At 46.5% G+C, this 21741-nt stretch overlaps 1 protein-coding gene across 1 annotated transcript; it reads right to left on the minus strand.

Annotated features, from left to right (window-relative positions):
- Nucleotides 1-10723: 10723 nt before the first annotated feature.
- si:ch211-79k12.1 (uncharacterized protein LOC568891 homolog) lies at nt 10724-20080 on the minus strand. Its single transcript, XM_037273385.1, has 7 exons — nt 19916-20080; nt 18866-18987; nt 16631-16829; nt 15706-15851; nt 14037-14178; nt 12030-12171; nt 10724-10907 (listed from the first exon to the last, which is right to left on the minus strand). The coding sequence occupies exons 1-7, from the start codon at nt 19965-19967 to the stop codon at nt 10814-10816; spliced, it is 897 nt and encodes a 298-aa protein (XP_037129280.1). The 5' UTR covers nt 19968-20080; the 3' UTR covers nt 10724-10813.
- Between the last annotated feature and the right edge of the window lie 1661 nt (nt 20081-21741).

Consider the following 21741-nt stretch of genomic DNA (forward strand, 5'->3'; position numbering starts at 1 on the left):
CTCACAAACGCCGGCATCAAATATCAATATTGGCGCAATTTCACATTCAAGCTTCTGTGCTTTATGATGTTTATGTATCACCTTCAACGCTGTGATAAAAACCTTTTATTAGGTCGTATTTGTAACGATTGGCTGCTCGCTTTGTCTCTATAAAGTGTAAAGGCTTACAGCCTCCCTCCCTTCATCCATCGTCTGTCTGCAGGGTTCATCCACAGGAGGATGCCGTACAACACGGTCGACACCTCACAGTTAAACGATTGCATATTTCCAGTAGCGGTACCACTGTGCACTCCCCCCCCCCCCCCCGAAAAAAAAGCAAACTTGCCGTTGCTAGCCGATTGTAACAATGCTAATCATAAAAAAGAATTCAGCCTTGAGTAACCGCAATGTCATTTTCAGTCAATGACAAGTATCAAAATGGCCGCCTCAAAATGGCCGCCACAGAGCTGGGAAAGAACAAGTGAAATCTGCTGCTTAACTGGTAGTCCACAAATGGAACATTTTTGACTTGACTAATTAATTCTACTACCGAGTAGCTGATCAATACGCCTCCACAATCTGCGCTAGGAATTCAACACACATCAGGCTTTGCTATACATGTGCACAAGCTCGCGGTGGAAATGTCACTCGACATGATGCCCTCCCCCGCCCCCGAGCCCCAGCTGCGCAGTACAAAAAGCATCCTGGGAAGAATCAGCCGCCCGCCGCAATCCCCTGAAGGTCGTTGCGCTTTGCGGCCAAGTGCAGTAACAATCGCGGCGCTTCCAATTTTGCTCCGGTTGAGGCCGCGCAGTTCGTTTCCCGCCGTGAATTGACGACCTAGTGAATTTTCAATTTAAAAAGAAAAAAATGGTGTAGTCCATCTCAAGTCGGGAGATAAAACAGCAGGAGGCTTTTGGAATTTTCCTTTTCGACCCCTTTGTCCATCTTTGGCTCTTTCGGTGGGGGGGGGTCGGCGATACCTGTCTAATTTTTTTTCCTGGGATTGTTTTCATGCGCCGCTAGTTAATTAGCCCTAATGAATGCTTGTTTGCCGACAAGTGATGAAGTGGTTGGAAGAGCACTTTGCCACGTGCCTACAGAAAAGCCCAAAAGAGTCGAGTCAAAGCTTCCACGTGCAGACGAAGCCAGTCGAGGAATTTACTTTGATCACGCGTAGAGATGAAACGCTTTTGCGGATATTATCGTTGCTAGCAGAAGATGTCTGGCAGCGCCTCCAAACCAAAGGAGGAACCGCCTGTCAACAATTTGTCACGTGAACAAAGAAAAATCCTATTCAAAACAAACCCCATCAGCGGCATGTAGCTATCGGTATTTTTTTTCCTTTCGAGCCAAAGTGTGGCCTTCCTGACACCGCCGGCAATTTAGCTCCCGGTAATGGTGATAAAATGTTGTGATGGTTTCATCTGCAATCATGCGATAGCATTTTGGCTGCCTGTCACCCATGAGACACGTTAAACCCAAACGTGTGTTTTCCAAGGAGAGCCGCCATCATTTTCATTCCCTGAAAACCCACTTGGACCATTCTTGGAGCACAAAGTGTTGGTTGAATTTACGCAGCGATCAAAGCTTGATCAGAGCTAAGTAAAGAAGAGAAGCAAAAGACAGTTCTCGTCCTGTTATCCTCAAGAGCCCGTCAACCGATATCGCTAATGGCAAAAGGCGACGTCTAGTGGGCGTGGCGTTTTTTTTGTCCACGTCCGTCTGTTTTTTCTTCAAGGACGGCAAGCACGCGTGGTGGTGGGGGGGGCACAAGCCAGAGCATCTTTGGTGACCTCATCCATCAGGAGCTGGCGCGACTCTCTCAAGTGGTCCCTGACTTTGCCTTCACTCCATCTTCATCCCACACCATCACCATCCATCTATCTGCCTCTTGTTCTTTTTCCTTCCCGTTCTGCCTTTTTTCTCCCTCCATCTGACAGCCCAAATGCCGCCATTGTTCACTCGTTTGTTGGACTTTCCCGCCTGACTCTCCTCCTGAGCTTTGGCACGTTTGCGCTTCACTGGTCTGCAACGTCTGCCCCTTGGCGACTCTCACCCCTACCTCCCCCACCCCTCCCATTCCTCTTTTATACACTGTCCAGCCAGCCGGTTCTGACCTCATCAGCCCCTGGCTGGTCCGGGCTATCTGTCTGGTCACTCTTCATCAGCTGGCCTCGACTGGACTCGCAGACCTCCCAGAGGGCGACCTGAGAGAAATTGGCCTTTAGTGAATCGCTGGACTTTCTAATGTGGGATGAGCACCTCGTTACAAGTCGCCCTCTTCATTCCAGTTGACAAGAAGCGTACACAGAACCTCAGCCCATTAATTTTCCCAACTTCGCCCAATCACAGCATCTGCGGTCTATCGCCAAGGTTACCAGCGTTAGCGACCGTCTGGACGTGTGAGCGACGTGCCCTACGACAGGAGCAGAAACGAAGGCTGGCTGTTAAAGCGGCAAGGGAGCGGACAGGTTGAGTCTAAACGTCATAGCAACAACTGGGAATGCCCCCCTCTGTGTTATCAAGCTCAAGCCCCCCCCCCCCCCCCCCCCCGTCTGTTTAGCCTTCTATTCATCTCCAGGAGACCTTAAACATCACTCAGCGTTGACCTCCAAATAAAGATGCTGTGAAGTGGCGCTGCGGAGGGAGGGATTCTATGTTTACTGAGCCCCCCCCCTCGGTAAAGACGACACACCAGGCAATGGCTTGGAGGAAAGCTGCTTGCTCAGGAAGCTAGAAGGCCAAGTTGTGCACCGAGTCCAAAGTCTTTAAGGACACCTGCCACGGGCATCATGCTATAATTGCAAATGAAAATTATTGGCTGCTCAGCAAAACAAAAATTCAAAATGTTTCAAGAGGTGGCAGACACGATTTGTTTTAAATAGCAACAATCACTTGCATCAGTACAAAATATTAGTTGGAATTGATTCATTCAATTTCCATTGCTGTTAATGGGAAAACAAAAAGTTACAATTAAAAAAAGTTTTTTCTCTCTCCTATATTTGTTGTTGTCGTCTGCGTCTCCCAGTGGCACAATAGGCTTTACGCCCCCTAGTGCAGACACGCGGCGTCGCCGTGGCCCGGCACGGGATGACAACAGTCTTATCAATGGGACAAGCAGCGCAAAAACAATTACAAACGGCATCGGACGCTACGGGGCAGCTTAGGAGAGAATCCCACAAAAACACAGCAAAGTGCCGCAGTGACCGCGGCTCTGAGTAATGGAGCCATCAAATCCTCCAGGGGAATAAAAGCCATCCCGCGATGAGCTGCCAGACGCTCTCAGTCATGACTTTGCCCCACTTGCAAAACGCTCCAATTTGTTTATGGCGCTCTTGCGGCCCGGCCCGGGCTGGCCCGGACCGTCGGGACTCTTTCACATGCCATCGCTTGATCAAAACGCAGCGTTTCCACAACGGTGAAATTTGTTTCTTCTATCGAGGCGACCGACATGCCGACTCGCCGACTTAACATCTTAACTGAGTTTTGGATTTGACCGAATAAATTGTGTGATGAACACACACATGAGGATTTATGACGGCAATTATCGAGCAGGTTTACTAGTCCAGCAAGCCAAATAATCACTCAAGATCTTTCGGATCAAAAAGAAAAGTCTCTTTCAAAACAACCAACACTGCAGAATAATCAATCAGGTTAATCTTCTTTTTGGTGGCTCAAGAAAAGAAGACGATCGAGTATCGCGTCCAACAAGCAAGGGCAGCGAGACGCCCGCCGCCTTGAAGCTGCTGTGAAGAAGCTGTGGCCAACAGCTCGAGCAGTGCCGCTCGTTCCAATTAAATTGTTGACAAGTTTATTTGTGGGCCAATTATTCCTCCAAGGTTTGGATCAAAGGATAAAGTCTGCCGGCGCAGCGGCAACAAAAGCGCAGGGATGGCCATTTTTAACTCCGGTGATGCAATCTGACAAGCACGGAAGGCAGCGAGAGCGCTGCCGCCTCTGACAAACGTCAGCGTCCAAGCGTGTTCCTCAACATGCCGCCTTCGCTCAAATAATGGCGGCGCCGCTCGGAAACATCGTGCGAGGGGATACAGTCCCATTTCAAGCCTTTTGCTAACCAAAACAGCAGCACCTAGCTGTCAAATGTCTCTTGGGTTAGCAAATGTGGATTCTCACTGTTGATGATATGACGTTATGTGGAAAAGTCCAGCTTGCTGGTTTTGAAAAAACTTACTTTACCAGACAAAACTGACCGACACTGACAGAAATTCTGTAACCACGGTAACAGCCCGTGTGAACTTAACCTGATTGTTGGCAGGTTTTGTATACCAAACCTGGACTGTATCCCGCCAACAATTTTAAACATAAGCAAACTTATTGATAAGAAGGTGAAACGGTTCAGGAGAAAAAAGCGACTGGCATGTACAGCTGATGCCCCCCACCAAAGACGTGAAATGGTTGGAGGGGGGGTCATGAAAATGAGACACAACTCGGCCTGACCTGAATTGTAATGGCAATACGTTACAAATAAAGTCCCCCCCTCCAGCTGAGTAAGTGAATGCAGTGAATAAATGAGTGCATCTATTCTGTGTGCATACTTTCATTTCTCCATATTTTTGCATGTGCATGGGGACGCGCGTTTCCGCCATAATTGGTATTCAAATCTCATCACACAGAAAGCAGAGTGCCCAAGCGAAGACCTACTATAATGGTGGGGGGCCAGGGGAAGGGGTGTCTCATTGCAGGCATTCAAACAAACAAATGGATGTGATTTAATGCTTACAGCCAGAATTCAGGTGCTCATGGAGTCACCAAATGGTGGGGGGAATGCAGATGTGGTGGTGGGCCGGGCGAGTTGTTAATTGTGGGTGAGAGGAGGGGGCGGAGCCAGTGGCATTTATCTTCGTGCAGGGGCTGCAAACGCTCGTGTGTGCTTCAGGGCAGCCCTTTAGGCACACTGTCACGCCGCAAGGCTGTCTCCGTCCTGCCATTCGGCACAACCAATGCAAAGCTGACACGAGCAGCGACTTCATCAACTGGAAATACAAGGAAGGCAATAATATAACTTGGATTATTTCTGGGGGGGGGGTTATGAATTCAGATTTCATCTGTTGCATGAAAATGGCTCTGGATCTTCACCCGGCCTGGCCTTCCATGACAACAGCTGGCTGCCAGACGCGTATTTGGAAATAGGCAGACAGCAACAACAAATATAAATAAATAAATTTAAAAAGTATTTGGCGGTTTCATTTCACACTTGATGGGCAGCAAGAGCTGCCGGAGAGCAAACTATTTGTATACAAGCAATTAAAAAGTACATTTCCATATCAGCGGACGGCCCCTCAAGCACCATTCTGACGGGACCAGCGAACCAAGGCAACAGTGACGGCTGCCAGGACCCAACACGCGCCTGTCCTTCCACTTTAGCGACACGTTGGGCCATCCTTGCGTCTGCCTCCAACACCCCCGCCCGCCATCTCCCCTCAAGATTGCTTCTGCTGATTTCCTCCCACAAATACGAGCTTTCCCGCACAATCTCACTGCGTATGATTCACAAAGAGCCCGCCTTTATGGACCCCCCCCGTGCACGGCCCATCTTTTCCATCCCCTCCGTCTCTCCCAGCCCTGCCAGTGGCTGCGAGATTAATGACAGTGATCGGCCAGCACCCCTCGCCCCACTACTCCCCCCACAGCGACTGCCGCAAAAAAGCCGCCGCTGTAAGCGACGTGCAAGCGGCCTGCATTTAAATGCAACGCGCAGGCAATTTCATAAAGATGTGCCACATCACCTTTTGCATGAGACACAAACGCCTCCACGCTCATGCATATAAATCCTCATTGCGTCACTCCTGGGGCCTCACACACACACACACACATACATGTGTGTGCGCGCACACACACACACACAGGAGGGAATCAATCAATACACAAGCTATAATAGAGGCGACTTGGCATCAGAGCAGCTGACGTGGGAGCAGTGTAGGTCTCCCACCTGCGCAACAACAACACCACAGCAGCGTGACAAGAAGCAGCCTCGCACCTTTAACCGGCCCAACAAGGGGAAACAAGCATCAAGCGCAGACATTTGATTTCAGCCGCAGCATATTTCCGCAAATAGTGTGCACTTAGGGAAAAGAAAACGCATCACGTATATAAATGTCCGCTTTTATGCAATCACAAAAGAGAATTGGAAGAATTTTCATTTGTAGCAGTTCCCATTGACACACTGACAAGAAGGCTCTGTTGCTAACCAAAACAGCAGCACCCACTGATAAAATACTGTTACTCAAGTACAAAATATGTATTTTGTTACTCGCCAGACTTTTTTTTGGTAAACTTGCAAGGCCAGGGGCCGATCCTTCGAACCCAACGACCTCGCCAGCTATAAATACAAAACAATCAAATACTAAGCGTAAAAACTAACCTGATGCCATAAATGAACGTGCAAATACATTCTTATGCAAATGGAGTTTTTTGCTAATGTATTTTCCAAAATAACTTGCAGACTCCACAAAGGCAATATTCGAGCGTGACACCTCTCAACAACCCGCCTGAGGCAGAAATGCAAAACAAGCAAAAGCAAAGACTGCAAGTGTGTCCGTGTGTGCGCCTTCCTAATTGATGCCTTCTCGGGCCAATCGCGACACGTCCGTCGCACATCGCCTTCGGAGCACCGGGAGCCCATTCAAGGTGCACACGCACTCCGAGTAGCTCAACTGCAGTGTGACACATGCATTGGAATGAAAAAGCCACCTTTCACTTTTGGAGTCCAAGTAGCGACGCGCACACAAGCAGCTGTAAACAAGTCAAGTACACTTGACAGCCAGCACAGGTTGAAGACGCAAACTTGCACGCGGAACAAACACAAAATCAAGCAGCGTCTTACCTCTGTGCGCCAAACAAATCACGGCGATGGCGACAAAGGGGGCGCCGTACTTCCACACGGACGCGAGCGCCATGGTCGAGTATTCCTCTCTGCTTCTTCTGTCCTCCCTCCTCGTAGTAATTCCTCTAGACGTTTGCAGGACGTTGCTTGGAGGACTCGCTCGCTCGCAGCGGGAACGTGCGCTCGTTCGCTCGCTCCGGCTGGGCTGGCGCGCACTCGCGGTATGTGCGTGCGTATATTGCGCGCGCCACTTTTCTTGTGGTTGCGCACGCGCACGCCCACTTTCTCTTCGCGGGAGTGACAAAACACACACGCAAAAGGGAGCGGGACTGACTGACGACTCGGGCCGGTTTTTCCTGGTGCTGCTGACTGTTAATAACCCCCAGGCAGAGGCGGGAGCCGTCCGGGAGGAGGACTAATTGGAATCAGTGCGCCCCCCCCTAAAATGTGATCGAACGCCCAAAAACCAAATCGGCAATTTATGGCTAACACGAAGCAAAGCGAGCACTGGGGACGAAACACATTATATGCCTAAGTGGTTATTTATCTTGATATGCTTTTGTTAAGTGTACACGACTTGGAAGAAGTTAACAGTGACGTCATGGTTCCGAGTCCGACCCCTATGCAGTCAGAGCCAATTAAGAGCTTCAGCACCAAAATTGGTTGTCTGTGAAAAAACAACATTTGACTTTTTGGTCTCAGGTTATACAGTATAAATATTTTTATGTCTGCTGCTTTTTTAACAACCGTTTCAAATGCTGTATTTTTCAAACCTGTATCTTTGACGCCCTCCACAGTTGACATTGTGTATAGCGTCAGTATTCAGTTCCTTCAATTCACATGGATTCTCGAGTCGATACATTTTGGTGCATACAAATGGTGTCATAAAATTGCAGATTTATTTGAAACCATAAACTCCAAGTTTTTTTTGTGATGATGGTGGCAAACGTGGAGGACCCAAGTATAGATTAACATTAAAACGGTTAAAAATATATATATATGTATATATTTATAAGACGACGAGGCAGACCTGGACAAGACACGAATGGCTGCAAGAAGCTGATTGTGACACAAGGAATGGGACTGACAAGAGCAGGAGGTAACAAAAACCTAGTAAGTTGACAAGAGACAGGGAAACACAAAACAAAAAATATATTTAAAAGATTGTCTGGAAACACAGATTGAGATATTTTCTCCTTCAAGATGATGAAGCAGCATGTCGACGGAACCGAGCTTTGGCGGGACAACTCCTGGCTGCTCACAATGGCCTGAGCATCTGACACTTCCTGACCCAGAAGACACCAAAGAGAACCTCTTCAAATTTTTTACACAGAGCAGGGGGGACATGTCCTCTCGTGCGTTCTCGCAAGTAAGCTTGGTTCCTCAACTGTCCTTGAGGTCTTTAAATGGAACCCTCAAGAGACCTTTTAATGTCACATCAGCAACAGTAACCTTCGTCTCTCGAAATCCACCATTCCTTTCCTCGTCGTCATCCTCTCTGCGAGTGTTTGTTCTCTTTTTGGCAGGGAGTCTCATCCTCGTCCCAGCAGCAGATGGGTCATTGTCAGAGAGTAATGAGTGGCAAACACCTGCTTGCTTGCGCGCTCTCAACTCGTCTCTTTCCTCGCCAGCCGCGTGACACGGCATACGCGGTGTACACATACAAAACCAAGCGAGCGTGACGCAGGCAGCTTTCGCCGTTTTTACGCCAGCCCCGCGTCTCCTGATGGGGCTCCATTCAGCAGAAGGGCTCAGAAGAGAGGGCTGCTTAGGCAAACGGCCATGAGGTCATCCCAGATGGATTGTTTCATCTGACAAAGAACAAGACAAGGGGTCCATGCGCCGTTGTGGGAGTGACCACAAGCGATTCAGTTCCAAGTCTTTAAATTCAATGCAGGAGGGGCACGCATACAGTTTTTGACATTGCTGAAGCAGAAACAAATTCGCAGATTGAAGCAAATCTTTTTTTTCTGGGATCTCAGGTTATTTGGAATTTTCTTTAGAACATCATTCCTAAAAATTCCAACACTTGGTCAAATTTGTATTGGGCAAGGTCCATAGGTAAGCTAATTTAGTGACCTAACATTGTCATGAAGTGAATGGAGCTGGGCGACCACATGCTGTGACAGATCTTGACAAACATGTCTTAAAGTAAAACATCCACTGAGTCTTTCTGGTTGAACGTAAAAAAAAACAATTCCATCAGCAGGCAGGCCCATACCAAGGTGAAAAGGTCACTGTTCACCATGCACAGCATTGTAGCTGCAAGTTGTGCTGTGCCGCATGACAATAATCAGCCACACCTAAAGCCTTTCGGACCGTACGGCTGGCTGACTTCCTGACCTGTGATCTGCAACTTCTAGAAGACTTTCTCCCAGCACCCCTGAGGCGTTAAGCTACTTGAAGCTGGTGTCGTTTGAGCGGCCATACATATAGTGCGTAAAACATTCGCCGGGCGCTTGAATAATCAGTTTAATAACATTATCCCGACCCGGCGCGGCGCAGCGCGGGCCGTTAATGAAGTGTCATTGTTAAAGTGCCACTTCGCCCCGTTTATTAACGGCGGCCTACGGTCAGCTACGCGCCGATAATAAAAGCGCATAAAAGCCAACATAACTTCAGCCGACAAGCATGATGAAAAGCGCCGTGTTGCCAGCACGCTCATGTTAATAAGCGACGGCGGCAGCGACAACCAAAGCTTTGTGGAAAATTAAAAGATGAACTTGCGGTCCGTGACGGTTATTTTAGGGGAGGAGGGGGGAATTGGAACTAAGCTCATTTGAAGCTGCCTGCACTCCTAATAATTTTCGTTTTTTGCATTTCCAAGGGTACCTGACTTTTCTACAATCTTCTTGGCACTTTCTTTGAAGTAATATTAGAGTTCACAATTTCCCTTAGATGAAATTATTGATCACAGTTTAGATGTCACATAAAATAATGTAACGATGAATGCTCTAAAATCAGCTGTTTATTGGAGAACAGTAAAATGCAGAACACGGCAAACTCAAGGCGAGCAGGCCCTGCCTCTTTAAGGCACATGCGCCAACACGACAAAAAGTACTGTACATTTTAAGCTTACAATTTGTGTGTAGGTGTGTTGGAATACACTTACAATGTGTGTGAAAAGGGTGTACTGAAGCCATATCAATGCATAGAGTAGTACTTTGTACAGAAGAGAATATTTTGATTTGGTCTTTATTGCAGATTTTCCCCTATGGAAGGTAAAATAAATGCGTGTTGAGCGTAGTTGGCATCCCACTTGTGGAAGATATTGACTGTGCCCTCAAAAGTGCTTCTCCATACGGAGAGCAACGCGTGGCCTCCCACTGATCGAACTTTATGAAGATTATTATTCATAATGCGCTCGCTCCGATATGTTGCGACTGTGGGCGGTCAGTGAAACCGTCTTCACAAAAGCGCAAAAGTTGTAAAAAGCTGCTGAGAAAGTGTTAAATGCTGTCATGGGAACAAGATGAAGACGTCATGAAAACAAAATCAATCAACTTAGATATCGGCTTGGCACTCGGAAGAAGGAAAATTGATTTTCAAGTGCGTACACCTGAGAAGCGGCTAGCTAACAATGCTAAAAGCGGAAAGCTCATCACCTGCCACGTTGCCAAATATATAGGAAGAAAATTGCCTGCCTTTTGTACCCCGGCGAGCACCCGCAAAGCAATTGTTAGTGCTCACTCTAACTTATTTGCAAGAACCACACGGAAGACAGTATGCCCTCTGTGCACCAGCTCAGTGACCTAGTGGTAGGGTGTCCGCCCTGAGACTGGAAGATTGTGGGTTCAAACCCTGGCCAGGTCTTACCAAAGACTATAAAAATGGGACCCATTGCCTCCCTGCTTGGCACTCAGCATCAAGGGTTGGACTTGGGGGTTTAGAACGCCAAATGACGGTCATCAATAAACATTCTTGAGTAGTCACCCGACGCCATCCGTCACTCTCTGGCCACGCACTCCGTCTTCCTCCTCGCGATCATCAGACGGCGACCAGAGGCTGTTTGTCTCCGTAGTTGTAGTGGAGAGCCTCCGTGCTGTCCTTGTAGATGGGCTTGCTCTGGCACTTGTCATTGCTACGGAAACCAAAAAGACAGGCGGGTGCCGTTAGGTGGCTCAAAGCACGTCAGAGGCTCTCAGAATCATACCATTTGTGTAGGAACGCACTACCCCAAGTCACTCTTAAGCCCATATCTCACTGAGCGGGGCAAACTCGTGGAGCGCTTGTGATCGTAGCAAATGTTCACAAAGACGTTTCCCAAACTGTTTTAACGGTCACAAAATAGAAAAAATCTTGTCACCAAGAAATTTTGAACATCTTGAAAATGTTGAACAAACTATCTTGCTGTTCTTTGTGTTCTTGATCCACTAGCGGAGCTAGAGGGGGAGCCACGGGGGCACCGGACCCCTTAAAATATGCTTGGACTCCCCAGATGCCGGGCTAAATACCGTTTTGGCCCAAATATAAGACGACCCTGATTATGAGACGACCCCCTCTTTTTCAAGACAAGTTTGAAAAAAGACTTTTTGAACACCAAATTAAATTTTTATACAGAAAATAATTACAGTACATCTGAAAGAAATGATTATAACAATATATTCGAGAGAAAAAGCATGTTATTTTGCCTAATTTAAATCATGCAAAAACTGTCTATCACATCTTAATATCTGAACATTTAAATATGTAAACTAAAGTGCAATTACATTTGTAAATGAATGGCTTCTGGTTTTAGAAATGTAAATAAACCTACTGTTTCTCCATTTTCTGTTATCTCTTCTCTTATTTTCTTCTCTTTTCTTTCTTACCGCAATTTTTTATATTTCTTCTTCGTGCTACCGCTATTTTTATTTTTATTCTTTGTACCAGGGGTTCGCTTTGGCCTGGGGAGTTAAGTTCAGTATTCGCTTTAAAGATATCTGGCGCATCTAGCGTTGTGAATGGGTATAATGTCTAGACCCCGAATGCAAGACGACCCCCACTTTTTCAGTCATATTTCAATGCAAAAAACACCATCTTATATTCGGGCCAATACGGTAATTGACTTGTGAGTATATTCCGGGGTGCTTTTTAAACTTCAAATAGTAGCAATCTGTTGAAGCTGCGTTTGGCTCGGATGTGCGAGGCAACACTTGTATATTCGCCACATGTGCGCGCACACAGATGCAACGTAGCGATCCAGGTGTTGGGTGTGGCTTACATGAGTTTGGTCTGGACTCGCTTCTTCCTGCAGTAGAGGCACACGCTCAAAGCCGTTGCCAGCATCACGACGATACACGCCGCCACAAAGGAGGTCATCAGTACTACACGGCCGCTTTGGGTCTCAAACCAACTGGCGTCTTCTGTCGGCAAAAACATTTCACAATTGGGATTTATGTTAGCAAAATTAATTAGTATGGATGTCAAATACAGTCAAACCTCGGTTTTCGACCACAATCCGTTCCAGAAGGCGGTTCGAGAAGTAAATCGTTCGAATTCCGAATCTATTTTTCCAATTACAAATAATGGAAAAAAATTTAATCCGCTCCAAGACAAAAAACCCGCCTTTTTTAAGCATTTTTTCATTTGCGCATTTTTGTCCAATCGCGCAACTGCAGCGCACCGCCGACCGCGCAACCGTAGCGCGCTGCCGACCGCGCAACTGCACCGCGCTGGTCGCATTATTGTGACAGAGCCGTCGCTGAAATTTAGAAAATATTTCTAAAGTCCTGATGCATGATTAGGGGTTAATACAATCCTCAAAGTAACGAAAATACAGGAACAACGGAGTCAGTCGGCATCCGGGCCGCGCGGTCGGGTTTTCTCGGGTCCTCTCGGCTCCTCTCGGCTCATCTCGCGAGGTTCGACCTTCGAAATTTGTTCGACAACCGAAGCAAAAGAATCTCGAATTTTTCGTTCGAATTCCGATTTGTTCGAGAACCGGGACATTCGAAAAGCGAGGTTTGACTGTACTACTGTTTTAAGACTTTTCACGCTTTTTAGTATTTTTGATCAAAATTTGTGAAAATATTTTTTGACTTCAGTATCGGTGACTGCTATCGACATCCCCCTCGGTAGTCGATACTTCAAAATAAGGCCGATATTGCTCCGGTACTTATCGATACTCGTCCGTCCCTAAAAACTAATCGCCGTCAATTCCAAGTTTTTTACGTAACCGCTGCGTTTAAGTTTGTTTGGGAATCACGAGCCTCGCAAATTGAAAAGACAACTTCAACAACCGTAGAACAATTCCTAACAGGCGCGATTTTGAACGATTTTACCTGGCTGTTTTCCAGTAGCAAAGTAGCTAAATGTGACATTCCCAAGGCCTTCAAGGATGAAAAATCATTAGCAGCATCCCCAAGAGGTTTCCTGTTTAATTAGCAGACGCGCTCAAGGGGGAAGCGAGGAGAGACACTTTGGCACGCCGGCGACCCGCGAGTCAATTGCCACAGCCGTACCATCTCCCCCCCATCATGAATAACGCACGGCAGCTTCATGACACTTTTAGTGCGCGAGACAGGATGGCGTTTAAAAGCGGCCGGCGCATCCCAACGCTGCCGTCCTCTCACAGGTCACTGATAAAGATGATGGAGACAGATGAGGCGCCCTAATTGGATTAGCCGGGAATGTTGTAATGAAATTAGCAGCGGGGTAAAAAAAGACAGTTTGCCTGTTGGGACAAAGACGAAGCATCGGTCCGGCGGGACGGCGGCCGTCAAGACCGCCCGCGTTTGGCATCGACGTGACTTGCACGACTTTCACATTTCATTACGCTCGTCTGTGATCGAGCGCTTCGGAACCGGAAAGGCGGTGTGTCGGGGGCTCTTCGTGCCAGGGAACAGAAAACTGATTCAAAATGCTCCAAGTTGCTCTGTTTAGGACTAAGGGGAAAATGAAATATGTAATTGGCTGGCGACAACGCTGGGTGGGTGCAGTTATGGCTAAATGACAATGAATGTTTTTGCTTCAATCCGATACATTTTGTGCCGCTCCTTCTGGTGCGTGAGCCACAAAATAAATGTGGATACAGGATGGGATGGTCTTTGTCGTTCTTTGCAGAGGATAAAGAATACATGCCTATGAGCATTGGTACATTATCTGTCCACATGTGTTGCTACAAAATTTTTGTTCAAATATCCATCGCTTTAAACGATCGTGACTTTAGGCGTACCGTCATGCTACCAATTTTCATTCATCGTCTCGTCCTCTCTGTCGTTTTCCTTACCAGGCAGAACCACGAGGGTAACGTTGCGCATTATGTTCAGCGGGGCAGTGGGGTGTTCGGCCGTGCACGTGTACATGCCGCTGTCCTCGGCGCTCACGCTCCTCAGAGTCATCACGGCTGAAGGCAGGATCCAGTCGCCACCCTGAATGGAACACCAACAGAAAGTTCAAGAGAAAAGTTCTATTCCCCAAGTAAAGTCAGTCTCATCGGATCCAATACAACCTACTTTCAAAACGCTAAAATGGAACATTTAAAAGTTATTTTCGCTGGGCAGTTACGACGTTGCGAGCGACCGAGCGTGAAACAAACTGCGCGGGCATTGACACAAGTCAATAACCTAGATAAGGCCACCGTCTGCAGAGGGATGCGGCAACGATGACGACACAAAGTGTAATGAGATGGCGAGGGAGCAAGGGATGAATCCTGCCATGCAAATAGCAAGACTATTTACAGACGGCGCTCCAAACCAACGCGGAGGTGGCGCTGAGGAGCAACACAAAAAAACACCGTGAAAGCCATTTGGCTCCTGGGAGCGGCGACGCCTGCCAACAAAGACCGTTTCCATTTGAATGCATCCCAATTAAGACGATTCCAACCCAACCCCTAAAAAAGAAACAAATAAACAAGCCAGCTTTGGCCAAAGCAGCATTTTCTATGCAAATCTGCCGGCGGGCCCGATTGTGTCTGTGTGCCGCCGTCATTGCTGCCGGGCTACGGCGCCCACGCTTCCTCGACATCCAGCACGCTTTCAATGCTGCAATTTTCACATTTCATTTACCGTAATTTTCGGACTATAAGTCGCGGGTTTTTTTCATAGTTTGGGTGGGGGTGCGACTTATACTCAGGAGCGATTTATATACATATATATGTTTTTTTTCACTTTTTTGGGCATTTTATGGCTGGTGCGACTTATACTCCGGTGCGACTTATAGTCCGAAAATTACGGTATTATAAAGATTAAAATTTCTATTAGTTTATTACATTGATCTATTATTATTATTGTTCATCCAAAGTATTTTATTCAAAGTATTTTCATGCATTTTAGAGATACACGCAATCAACAACCAATTATCAAAATAATCAAAACTTTGATAATCAATTCATTATTTTGAGACCTTTTCGATTGAAATTTCAGCCTCTGAACTGCAAACTGGAGTAATATTAAAATTCATTTTTTTTAGTTATGTAAAATGCAATTTCTGAAAGGAAAGCTTTTTTTAACAAACAGATTTAATAAAAAGAAATGAAATAATAATGTGCAGAACTTTTGCCACACTCTCTCGTGCGGCAACGTGCCTTCTCAGCATTCTGGCCCTAACGATGGCTCGGAGCAGACTCGAATGACGATGTCGCCGCCGCCTTGACTTTTGACCCTCTTCGATAGCGCTCAAGATCAATGGCGTTATTGATTTGACATTTTGTATTGTCCTCCTTGGCCTCCGACGTTGACTTTGAAGCTGGCGCGCATCTGCCAATTCATCAACTTTTGTCCGCTCGGCACATTCCCCGTCACCGTGCATCACATTCCTTTCCCTTCGGCGACGACCGGAGCACAGGGCTTGAATAATTCAAGCGTTTGTTTTGCCCGGCAGTCAAAAGAAAACATCATTAGAACTCGGCCTGTATCATTGCTGTGAGGTGGGAGTTTTCTTATGCACTGTGGCCTCACCTCCTTATACCAATAGTAGCTGGGCTCTTCCGAGCAGCTGGCTGAGCACTCGAGCGCCACGTCATCTCCTTCCCGCACGCGAAGCTCCTGCGGCAGACCCAGGAACCCGCTGAAACCCTTCCTGGAAAGATGTATCGCTGCCAAATCTACCAAAAACACACGCATAAAGATTGACAGCTCAATCCTTGGCGAGAGGGATAAAGCGCTGTGTCGTAGATGGTAGTTAACGTTAGCATTGAGCTAGCGGACTGAAAGGCCATGCTACGGTTGTTGAAGTCGCAAAAAGTTGTTTCTCACATGAAAATCAAAGCACTGCCCTGAGTATTTGCTAAGACGTAGCTAGCACTTCACAAGGACAGAGTCAAACTTTACTTACTTGGTGTGTGATAAACTCAAGTAAGAAAGCCTCGTGGTGAGTCATCAATAACGCTCATACAGTAATGGACTTATTGAGAAGGAGTGTTGTGAATAATGGCTCTTTTTCTCCTCCATCTCAATAGAAGCCCTTCGTCCTCACCGTCCTCTCGCCACCGCCTAATCTCGACTTCTTATTGATCCCCCCCGTGAGGCCGAGGCGGTCGATCAGACGGCCGCGGAGAAGATGGAGGACGCCGATAGTCCGAGCGGCCTCGCCGCATAACGCAAAGCGTGCTGAAAAATTTGATCTCCTGCTGAGGAGGGAAAGAGTCTGAATCTGCAAAACAAAAGGGCAACATTCGAGCTGCGCCGCGGGAATCTTTCTCCGGTTATGAACTATGAATGCATTTTGGGTCCCTCGCTGAGGAGAGCTGAGAAGAGCTACAGAACTGCAAGTGTGTTTTACTGGCTGCTGGGACACAAATATGAACAAAACTCTAATTCAAGCAAATACATACATTTTTAAATATTAAATAGAATAAATTTAATATTCGACATCAGCACTCACATTGTATTTTTAAGGACAGCGTCTTGGAGACGTTGTTGGGCGCGCTCAACGTGTGGTCGTCCGACACGCAGCGGAAGCGCCCCTCGATATACCAGGTAACATGGGAAATGCGCAACACCATCTTGTCATCCATCTGCTCCATAATAGAGTGGCAGAAGCTCCAAAAGGACGACCTCACTGGGTGCCACATCTGGAGAATCTGGGCAGTGTGTAAAATAACATGAAACAAGAACAAAGAAAAAAAAACGTGAAAAATATGTATCAAAATATATTTTACCGTATTGGCCCGAATATAAGACGATCCTGATTATAAGATGACCCCCACTTTTTCAAGACTCGTTTGAAAAAAGACTTTTTGAACACCAAATTTAATTTTTATACAGAAAAAAGTGGAGCCTCGGTTTTCGAACACAATCCGTTCCAGAAGGCTGTTCGAGAAGTGAATCGTTCGAATTCCGAATCATATTTTCCCATTACAAATAATGAAAAAAAATTAATCCGTTCGAAGCCCAAAAAAAACCCCAAGGCCTTTTTTAAGCATTTTTTCATTTGCGCATTTTTGTCCAATCGCGCAACTGCAGCGCACCGCCGAACGCGCAACTGTTGCGCGTCGCCGACCGCGCAAGTGCACCGCACTGGTCACATTATTGTGACAGAGCCGTCGCTGAAATTTAGAAAATATTTTTAAAGTCCTGATGTACTTTTCAAAATTTAAGTGGACATCAGTGCGCAGGGAGCTTAATTTTGTCCGATCGCGCAACTGCAGCGCACTGCCGAATGCACAACCGTTGCGCGCCGCCGACCGCGCAACTGTACCGCGCTGGTCGCATTATTGTGACAGAGCCGTCGCTGAAATTTAGGAAATATTTTTAAAGTCCCAATGTACTTTTCAAAATTTAAGTGGACCTCAGTGCGCAGGGAGCTTAACTTAGTCCGATCGTGCAACCCCAGCGCCCCGGGCGCTCAGTGTCGCATTGCTTTGGGAGCCTCTTTGTGTTTTAGGATGGCTTTACTGCTCCCACTTGCTTCCTTTGGAGGCATGATTAGAGTTGATGCAATCCTCAGAGTAACGAGAACGTAATAACGAACGGAGTCAGTTGGCATGCGGGTCCTCTCGGCTCATCTCGCAAGGTTCGACAACCAAATTTCGTCCGACATCCGAAGTAAAAAAAATCTCGAATTTTTTGTTCGAATACCGATTTGTTCGAGAACCGGGACGTTCGAAAACCGAGGCTCCACCATACAGTACATCTGAAACAAATGATTATCACAATATATTTGAGAGAAAAAGCATGTTATTTTGCCTCATTCAAATCATGCAAAAACACATCTAAATATCTGAACATTGAAATATGTAAACTAAAGTGCAATCACATTTGTAAATGAATGGCTTCTGGTTTTTGAAATGTAAATAAAACATGTGATAAAACAACAAATTTGCAATAATTATCTCTTCTCTTATTTTATTCTCTTTTCTTTCTTACCGCTCTTTTTTATTTTTCTTCTTCATGCTACCGCTATTTTTATTTTTATTCTTCGTGACAAGGGTTCGCTTTGGCCTGGGGAGTTAAGTTCAGCATTCACTTTAAAGATATCTGGCGCCATCTAGCGTTGTGAATGGGCATAATGTCTAGACCACGAATGTAAGACGACCCCCACTTTTTCAGTTTTATTTCAATGCAAAAAGCACCGTCTTATATTCGGGCCAATACGGTATTCGAACTATTGAAATACGTTCTCTTTTAAATAGTAAAAATCCAGGGGAAATAAACACTCCTAGGGAGAAAAGATTATTCAGAGATGAGTGACCCGTCTCAAGAGGTTTTCGAGATACGAGCCGTAGTTTGACCAAAGTCATACATTAGGGCAAAAGAAGAGATTTGTGCAGATATTGCTGTGGGCAATATGCACAATCCACGTGGGGGCGCACGAGTGCTCTCAAGAAAAGAAATTGCCAGTTTTCTAGCTCGGTCAGTTCCATCTCAAATCTGTTCAGTGGGCACTGGGGCGCCCTTATTGTCACGTGATGTCAATTTGCTGCTGAGAGTCGTGTCGGGTCGGGGTTCTTTCGTTCGTTCTTGGTGCATGCATGTCAGAAGAGCAGCCCTTTCCTCTCGCCCCACCCCTCCCTGCCCACCTCGTACAGGACTGCCTCTGGATTTGTGAGCATTACATTTAAAAAAAATATCTCAAGGGAGCACCTTTACTTTACAAGCAAGTCCCTCGATAACTCACCTGCGAGAAGCTTTCAAATCTTACGCTGCTGATGTTGTGCTCGTTGTCTGAGTACTGGCACTCCAATGTCACGCTGTCACCTTCCAAAACGCTCTGGTTTGGTCCCCGAATGGACAAGTCCCCTGCACGCAAACAAAAATTAAAACGTTTTTATTTTCTGGTCGCAACTAATACGTCAGACCAAAGAACAGGGATGAGAACGGCAAATGAAAAAAAACACTGAAAAGTAGCCGGGGTCTGGGGGCCGCTGCCCTACTGGAGTGCCCCCCCCACTTGCTGCAGGGGGCCAGGGGCCGCAGGCCCTTCCCAATGGGGGCCGCAGTGGGCCAGGGGCCACAGGCCCCCATTGGGGGCTGCAGTGGCCACAGGCCCCCATTGGGGGCCGCAGGGGGCCAGGGGCAACGCCCCGGAGGAGGCTCAGGGGGAAAAGCTCCCTGGAAACTCCTGGATTTTGGCAGTATAGCAACCCCAAAACCATTAATTTCATCAATCAATTCCAACAGTTTTGTTAAAAGAATATTCCTGCTTGGTGGGCTACCAAGGTGAATATAATATTCGGTCGAATTCCGAATCTATTTTTCCCATTACAAATAATAGAAAAAGATTTTGTCCGTTCCAAGACTTTTTTAAGCATTTTTTCATTTGCGCATTTTTGTCCGATCGCGCAACTGCAGCGCACCGCAAAGTAGGCAAATGATGTGACGAAAGAAGCGCCAAAATGCTGCCCCCCATATAAAAACAATTTTCTCAACGGATCTACACGATTCACGAAAATGATACTCCAGACGGAAAAAAACACGGAAATCTGCGGATCTGTGGAAGAAATACAAGGTAGCAAAACGGGTTCTTCCATGGGAACGCCCTAACTTCTGCAACTCCGGAAAAGAAAGTGTAGAAATCCAGTTGCTAAATACACAATGTAAAAACATAACATTAACTTTTACTGTACAGAAAAAGCGGCAATACTTAAAGAAATGTGAACTTCTCAGTCCTGAAATATATTCAAATAGAAGAATGAATTAAGATTTTGTCAAGAAAATCTAGATTTACCATTAACTATGGAGGCCATTCCAAGGCAAACAAATACAATGCTCGAGTCCATTTCTGATAATCCAAATCGCTAGTTGTTTACACCAATATACGAGTTAAATCGGCCTGTGTGTTAGTAGAAAATGAAACTATGAAATTGTTTATAGAATTTGAAACAGGCGTGGCTTACCAAAGTGGATGAACAAGTCAAACCCGTCTTAATTTATACGTACACTGCTCAAAAAAATTAAAGGAACAGTTTTTTATCAGGGTATGGCATAAATTCAATTAGACTTTTCTGATAAGGTTTTGGTCAGGTACGTGGCAGAGGGGGTCGTTAATCAGTTTCAGCTACATTGGTGTTGATGGAATTAACAACAGGTGCACTAGAGGGGCAACAACGAGATGGTCCCCAAAACAGGACTGATTTTGCAGGTGGAGGCCATTTCAAGGTCCTCCCTCTTGATCTTTTTTAACTGTTTTTCCACAAGTGTTGGCTTTAGCTAGAGTCATTATCACGACTGGGAGCATGAGGCGATTTCTTAACCCTCCTGAAGTTGCGCAGATTGTCCAACTCCTCCAGGATGGCACATCCATGCGTGCTGTTGCAAGAAGATTTGATGTGTTTCCCAGTACAATCTCCAGAGTATGGAGGAGATTCCAGGAGACAGGCAGTTACTCTGGGAGAGCTGGACAGGGCCGTAGACGGTCCTCATTCCATCAGCAGGACCGATATCTGCTGCTTTGTGCAAGGAGGAACAGGTTGAGCACTGCCCGAGCCCTACAGAATGACCTCCAGCAGGCTACTGGTGTGAATGTCTCTGCCCAAACAGTCAGAAACAGACTTCACAAGGGTGGCCTCAGGGCACGACGTCCTGTAGTGTTTCCTGTGCTCATTGCTCAGCACCGTGGAGCTCGATTGCATTTGCCATAGAACACCAGAATTGGCAAGTCCGCCCTGTGCTTTTCACAGATGAGAGCAGGTTTACCCTGAGCACCTGTGATAGACGTGAAAGGGTCTGGAGAAGCCAAGGAGAGCGCTATGGTGCCTGCAACATCATTCAGCGTGACCGGTTTGGTGTGGCTCAGTGATGGTCTGGGGAGGCATTTCCATGGAGGGACGCAGACCTCTACAGGCTCGAGAATGGCAGTCTGACTGCCATTAGATTCAAGATTCAAGAGTTTTTTTTTTTTTTTTTAGGTATCGGGATGAAATCCTTGCACCCATGGCTGGTGCAGTAGGTCCTGGGTTCCTCCTGATCCACAACAATGCCCGGCCTATTGTGGCAAGAGTATGCAGACAGTATCTGGAGGATAAAGGAATTGACACAATTCAATGCACCTCACGATCACCTGATCTAAACCCAATAGAACACCTCTGGGACATAATGTTTCGGTCCATCATACGCCGCCAGGTTGCTCCTCAGACTTTACAGGAGCTCACTGATGCACTCAGACAGATCTGGGAGGACATCTCACAAGACACCATCCGTCGTCTCATTAGGAGCATGCCGCGACATTGTCAAGCATGCATACAAGCTCGTGGGGGCCACACAAGATATTGAAAATAATTTTGAGTTGCAGAAATTGAATTTAGGCAAAAAGGACGAGCCTGCCACATCATTCACTTTGATTTTTGGGGTGTCTGTATACTGAGCCCTCTGTAGGCTGAAAACTTTTATTTCCATCAAAAGATGTGGCATCCTTTTGTTCCTGAGACATTAAACTGTCCAAGTCAGTCTAGATATCCCCCCCAAAAAATGTCACCATTGAAATCTGATGTGTTTTCAAAGTGTTCCTTTAATTTTTTTTAAATTTTAGCCGGCGCATTTTAGAGCGAAGTATGC

Source organism: Syngnathus acus, chromosome 16, assembly GCF_901709675.1.
Source record: "Syngnathus acus chromosome 16, fSynAcu1.2, whole genome shotgun sequence".
Taxonomy (NCBI): domain Eukaryota; kingdom Metazoa; phylum Chordata; class Actinopteri; order Syngnathiformes; family Syngnathidae; genus Syngnathus; species Syngnathus acus.

Coding starts and splice junctions, on each gene's coding strand:
- si:ch211-79k12.1 (XM_037273385.1), bottom strand. CDS start 19,967: ATGGACTCGAGCATTGTATTTGTTTGCCTTGGAATGGCCTCCATAGTT. Junction 15,852..16,630: donor GCTGTCCTTAAAAATACAAT/GTGAGTGCTGAT, acceptor TGTTTTTGGTAG/ATTTGGCAGCGATACATCTT. Junction 14,179..15,705: donor GCTACTATTGGTATAAGGAG/GTGAGGCCACAG, acceptor TGTTCCATTCAG/GGTGGCGACTGGATCCTGCC.